This window comes from Cucurbita moschata, unplaced genomic scaffold (assembly GCF_002738365.1).
Source record: "Cucurbita moschata cultivar Rifu unplaced genomic scaffold, Cmos_1.0 Cmo_Scf00012, whole genome shotgun sequence".
Taxonomy (NCBI): domain Eukaryota; kingdom Viridiplantae; phylum Streptophyta; class Magnoliopsida; order Cucurbitales; family Cucurbitaceae; genus Cucurbita; species Cucurbita moschata.
Window position 1 is genome coordinate 891,595 of NW_019268528.1, and position 6,152 is coordinate 897,746.

The window sequence follows — 6,152 nt, forward strand, 5'->3', positions numbered from 1 at the left end:
TGTCAGCTGCCAAATTTATTCATGTATTATTAAATTGTTATGATAATTGTATCATTTACATTATGAATAAGCTTCATGTATGATTACTTATGATCATGTAAGTGAGATCCACATTGGTTGGAGAGAGAAACGAAACATTTATTGTAAGGGTGTGAAAACCTCTTCCTAACAGACAGTTTTAAAACTAAGGCTGATGACGATAGGTAACGGGATAAAGCAGACAATATTTGTTAGGGGTGGGCTTGGGTTGTTTTAAATGGTATTAGAGCCAGACACCAGGCGGTGTGGTAGCGAGGACGTTGGACCCCTAAGGGGGTCAGATTGTGAGATCCCACGTTAGTTGGAAAGAAGAATGAAGCATTCCTTATAAGGGCGTGGAAACCTTTCTCTAGCATAACGCAGACAATATCTGTTAGGGGTAGGCTTGGGTTGTTATAAATTGTATGAGAGCCAGACATCAGGCGGTGTGCTAGCGAGGACGTTGGGCCCCTAAGAGGGTTGGATTGTGAGATCCCACATTAGTTGGAAAGAAGAATGAAACATTTCTTATAAGAGCGTGGAAACTTTTCCCTAGCGTAACTGGATAAAGAAGACAATAGTTGTTAGAGGTGGGCTTGGGCTGTTTTAAATGGTATGAGAGCCAGACACTAGGTAGTGTGCTAGCGAGGACGTTAGGCCCCTAAGGGAGTCAGATTGTGAGATCCTACATTGGTTGGAAAGAAGAATGAAGCATCCCTTATAAGGGCGTGAAAACCTTTCCCTAGCGTAACGGGATAAAGCAAACAATATCTGTTAGGGTGGGCTTAGGCTGTTATAAATGGTATGAGAGCCAGATGCCAGACGATGTGCTAGCGAGGACGTTAGGTCTCTAAGGGGGTCGAATTGTGAGATCCCATATTAGTTGGAAAGAAGAACGAAGCATTCCTTATTAAGGGCGTGGAAACCTCTACCTAGCATAACGGGATAAAGCAGACAATATCGGCTAGGGGTAGGCTTGGACTGTGTTTTAAATGGTATGAGAGCCAGACACTAGGCGGTGTGCTAGCAAGGACGTTGGGCCCTTGAGGGGGTCGGATTGTGAGATCCCACATTAGTTAGAAAGAAGAATGAAACATTACTTATAAGGGCATGGAAACCTCTCCCTAGCATACACGTTTTAAAACCTTGAGGCTGACGATAGTAGGTAACGGGTTAAAACGGACAATTATCTTGACCTAATAGTATAGTCATATTAAACTCAAACTTGGGTTGGGCCTAAACTATTCCAGCCCATCCCTCTCATTCCTAAAAGGCCCAAATGAAAAGGCTTCTTTAGAATTCAATAATATTAAAAAAAGTAATAGAATTTACTTATTATTAATTATATAATTTATATTCATTTTCTTTTGGGTCCTGCAGAGAACGGACGTTCAGATTCATACAAGCAATGAAGCAACATCCACAATGTGAAATGAGCCAATAAACAACGAGCACGTGTCAAGCATTGGAGAAATCTTCGTACGACGTGTCGTTTCAGAATTGTTCGTTCTTTTAATCTCGTTGGTGAGAATACGCAGATGACGATCGGACTCTTCGTAGCCATGAACGAAGATGAGCCGAAGTTTTAGAGCTTCAAATGCTAAGAATTTCGTTCTTTCCTGATTCGTTTTCCATCTGAAATCCCTTGGAATTGAGTTTGTTGTAATTAATTTTGTTTTTGGTGGATGAGATCTTGAGGATTTTATCCTAAATCGATCGTTTTCTCTGCGTTTTTTTTTTCTGTTGAATTGGAATATTGTTGAAGATGTTTTAGTTTGGATCCGGTGGATTTGCTGCATGAATTGGATTGAAGGTTTGGGTGCGGATCGAGCACTTAGAGAATAGAGGAAGCTGAGCAGCGGCGCTGAAACATGTCTGCCATCGTGTGCGGGAAGAGATCCTTATTTGAAGACCTGCCTCCGCATCCCGTCTCTAAGAGAATCCGTTGTTCATCTTCTTCGCCTGTGCGGTATTCGCCTCCGAGGTCATCGAATCAATCTGTGTTTCCGTTCCCCCAGACGTCCTCCTCACAATCGGCTCATTTAGTCGATTATCTTTGCGAAAATTTTCCTGATATGGACAAGCAGGTCTGTTTAGGATGAGGAATTATAAATTCGAAATGCTTTAATCATTTTGTTTGAAGACATTTCTGATGGAGGATTTTTTGCTTTATAATTCGAGGGAATGAATACATGAATACATACTGATTGCTTTGAAATTGTTATTCTAGCTTCTAGAGAGGGTACTTGAAGAATGTGGTGATGATCTCGATTTAGCCATTAGAAGTTTGAACCAGCTTCATTTGGGTTATAATGACAGAAACTTGGGCAGTGCTTCAAACACCTCCGATGTAGCTTTGGAAACAAATATTCAACCTCAATCCCAAGGTTTGTATTTGATCTCTATTGAACTGCATCTTGGACTTAATAATTATATTCTCAATGCTCTGTTAGGGAATATTTTCGATTTTACGACTGCGGGAGAGTGCACGAGACGAGATTTCAATATTTTGTTCTTGACATTCTCTGAAGTGTTATATTTTCTTGATGAACTTTTTATTGTACAGACTAAGTACTTTTTATAGGAGAAGGAATAATAGGGATTCATTGTGTAAAATCATAACAAGGGTGTTTGGTTGGCTGTTTAGATTAGTTTAACCAGAAGTTGAGAAGTCAAACTTAGATTTGGCACATGGATTTGCTTTTCACAGACTATGGATCGTGAGTTTACTAGTAACATAGCCAACAAACCAAACATGGTTCACGTAGAACCAAGCTCCTATATCAAATTCATTTGCGTAAACCGTACACAAATTATACAAATTTAAGTGTTGCAGTTCTAAGTTCCACTAAGTTTGGAGTTTTGGAAACCAAACAATCCTCAGATTGTGCATTTTGTTTTTGTTTCACATTTCTCAGTGAAGCTAGGTTTGTCTCATTTGCTACGCAGTCTGGCTTTTGATATCATTTTTATACCTCGAATCAACTTGACCTGGATTAGGAGTAGTAGTTCCATCAAAATTTATAACTAACTAGTAGAGAATTGTAACCGTCTAAGCCTACCACTAGCAGATATTATCCTCTTTGGACTTTCCTTTCTGAGTTTCCCTTCAAGATTTTAAAACGAGTCTACTGGGGAGGTTTCCACACCCTTATAAAGAGTGTTTTGTTCCCCCTCTCCAATTGACGTGAGATCTTACAATCCACCCCCCTTTGGGGTCCAGCGTCCACGCTGGCACTCGTTCGGTGTCTGGCTCTGATACCATTTGTAATAGCCAAAGCCCACTGCTAGTAGATATTATCCTCTTTGGGCTTTCCCTTCCGAGCTTCCCCTCAAGGTTTTAAAGCGCGTCTGCTAGGAAGAAATTTCCACGCCCTTATAAAGAGTACTTTGTTCTCTTCTCAATCGATGTGGGATCTCACAGCCGCGTGAAATGAGTTATCTTCTATTTTCTTATCAAATTATGGGCCAGTTCAGCATTTTTAGGGCATTAGGACATTGACTGGTGAGGAAGTCTGGTTACTTAAGTCTGCTTGGATTGGCATCAGAGAGTGCCTAGGATCAACCTTGGTGATGTCATGCAGAGCTTTATCAGTTCTGATGACGTTGTCATATAGAAGGTTTTTGTTTAAGATTCTTTTTAGCAGAGGCAGATTCTTGCAATTAGAGTAAATAATGACATTCCCCCAACATCATTCATGGAAAACGTTCTTCGATGTTTCTTGGTGGAAGTTAGTTTGCTGCCAATCAATTTTAGGAATGTATTTCTTTTTTATCCTTTTCAACAAATTGATTTCTATATGATGTTTCATTGTTTCTGAGTTCAGTGGATTGGAGAACTTTTCTGTAACTTCCCTTTTGTAATTATCCTTTCTTTCGACTCAGTGTTTCGTCCCTCCTCCCGGAATTTGGCATCGAGCCAACTCCTTATCTGCTTACGCCCATGGGGAAGAGTACACCGTAATATTCCCCTTTGTCGATCTCTTAATTCCTTGTTTACCTGAGTAGAAATCCTTTCCCCCCCGTCATATTTGTGCCTTTTAGAGTTGATTTTTCTTTTGAGAGACACTGACCTATTCTCTCAATGTACGACCATACTAACTTTAACTGTTTGCTTGGCTGCATTTCATGGAGGCTACGAGATACCTTAAGTTTAAGTCAAAACCTAAACAATTCAAAAGATTCTGTATAAGCGCTTGCATATTCTGCTCCTCAAATTGGAATCTCCAATGCATTTTAAACAGATTATTAATAAAAACAGTTTGAAGGATGCTTGCCAATTTCATCTTCAAGCTTCTTCTGATGCCTTTAGAATCCAGTTGTTAGGTGCATCTAATGAATTTTATCTTTTCGTTTAAGATGAAGCAGAACCGCAAGGAGAAGCTGCAATTTCTGAGAATGCAACAGCTTCTGAGAATCTTCCCACAAATGGGGCAGAATGGGTGGATCTCTTTGTGAGAGAAATGACAAGTGCCTCGAACATGGATGATGCACGAAGCCGTGCTTCAAGAGTTCTTGAGGTTCTTGAAAAGTCCATCTGTGCCCGTGCAAATGCAGAGGCGGCAAATAACTTTCATCAGGTTTTGGAACTTTTACAATTCCTGCTATTTGTTTATGCACCAATGATCTGCCACTATAATGTTCGTGATTTTTATCTCGTTTATTTAATTTTAGGAAAACAAGATGCTTAGGGAACAAGTGGAAGCTCTTATTCAGGAAAACAATATTCTCAAACGAGCTGTCTCAATCCAGCACGAACGTCAGAAAGAATACGAAGGCGGGAACCAGGAGTTGCAACATCTTAAGGAATTAGTCTCTCAATACCAGGAACAATTGAAAACCCTTGAGGTTGGTTCCATAAATGCTCAAGATCTTGCTTCCTTCCTTGCTAAAAATCATTAACACAATACTTCATGGTTTCACGCATACTTATAGTCTGATATCTCTTGCATCTTTTAATGAACTAGGTGAATAACTATGCACTTACAGTGCATCTCAAGCAAGCTCAACAAAGTAGCTCCATTCCGGGTCGTTTCCACCCTGATGTTTTCTAATCAGACATCGCTACATTGAAACCGCGGTAAACTCGATCCTCACAAGACTTCTATTCTATCCAAATAGTAAGATGATCAACCTGAACTTCAATCAGTAGCATGTTTGTAGGTTCCTCTTTTTTATATAGAAGGTATAAAAGAGTCGAGGCATCTACTTTTCCATCCGTCAGTACAGTGATTAATTCCTTTTCTTCTTCTTTTTGTTGTTTCTATCCTGATATTGGACTAAATTTGATTCTCATAGATATTTTTTTGTGTGTTTTCCTGATTATAGTTCGAAGCTGATTGGAATACACAGAATAACATTTCGATTGAAAAGTTTCATTACTTTCTTTCATATGCTTATCTAAATATCTACTTTTTCGGATACCCCATTCTAGATTGAAATATGCTCTCCCCACCTTCTCATAACAGCAATGCACCTAGTTCATTCCTGTTCTACCAATTATGCTCTATAATGCCTAGGATCCTTTCACTTTTGAGCACACAACCATAGCCCACTGATGGGTGATTTTCATAAAGCTGTAGGGTGATCTTTATACCATTCTTCATCAATGGGTTTTGCCTTTTTAACTGTATACAGCAACCTTATGATGCTGTTTGGTAAAACAAATTCTCATCTGGACAGCACCACAGACTTGGCAAAGATGTATTTCGAGCAGCGGTCTGGCGGGATACTTTGTTCGATTTGAAATGGTAAGGTAACTCACCCGTTATGAGTTAGTGCATTAGGACATATTTGAAATGAGTTTAAAATCGTATTTTAAATACTTGAAAAGTCATTCATAACAGGTTTTTAACATCTTCTTAACTAATAATGTTACCATGAAATTATATCTCGGGTTTGAAAATAACTCTAAGGTAGCGAATATTAATTATCGTTTAGCTACCGTTAAAGAGGTAGAGAGAGAAAGAGAAAGAGATATAGCTATTTAATTACTTATATAAGGTTGGATTTTTCTATCTTTAGGTTCAGTACACCAACTCCTGACTTGACATGTGAATATATATAAAGTAATTGCCTTGATTTGAGTAATGTCTGTAATAACTTCGACAGAAAAAAAAAAAAAAAAAAAAAAA

General features: G+C 38.9%; 1 protein-coding gene across 3 annotated transcripts; it reads left to right on the forward strand.

Annotated features, from left to right (window-relative positions):
- Positions 1–1,519: 1,519 nt before the first annotated feature.
- LOC111450749 lies at positions 1,520–5,413 on the forward strand. 3 transcript variants are annotated; one of them, XM_023091015.1, is made up of 5 exons: positions 1,520–2,105; positions 2,249–2,405; positions 4,381–4,598; positions 4,693–4,866; positions 4,986–5,413. In XM_023091015.1, exons 1-5 carry the CDS (start codon positions 1,890–1,892, stop codon positions 5,070–5,072), a joined length of 852 nt encoding a protein of 283 aa, XP_022946783.1. In that variant the 5' UTR covers positions 1,520–1,889; the 3' UTR covers positions 5,073–5,413. The 3 variants fall into 3 exon arrangements, with proteins under 3 accessions (XP_022946783.1, XP_022946782.1, XP_022946784.1); XM_023091014.1 differs by having other exon boundaries at positions 1,521–2,105; positions 4,378–4,598; XM_023091016.1 differs by having other exon boundaries at positions 1,521–2,105; positions 4,387–4,598.
- Positions 5,414–6,152: the final 739 nt, after the last annotated feature.

Coding starts and splice junctions, on each gene's coding strand:
- LOC111450749 (XM_023091014.1), top strand. CDS start 1,890: ATGTCTGCCATCGTGTGCGGGAAGAGATCCTTATTTGAAGACCTGCCT. Junction 4,599..4,692: donor CGGCAAATAACTTTCATCAG/GTTTTGGAACTT, acceptor ATTTAATTTTAG/GAAAACAAGATGCTTAGGGA. Junction 4,867..4,985: donor AACAATTGAAAACCCTTGAG/GTTGGTTCCATA, acceptor TTAATGAACTAG/GTGAATAACTATGCACTTAC.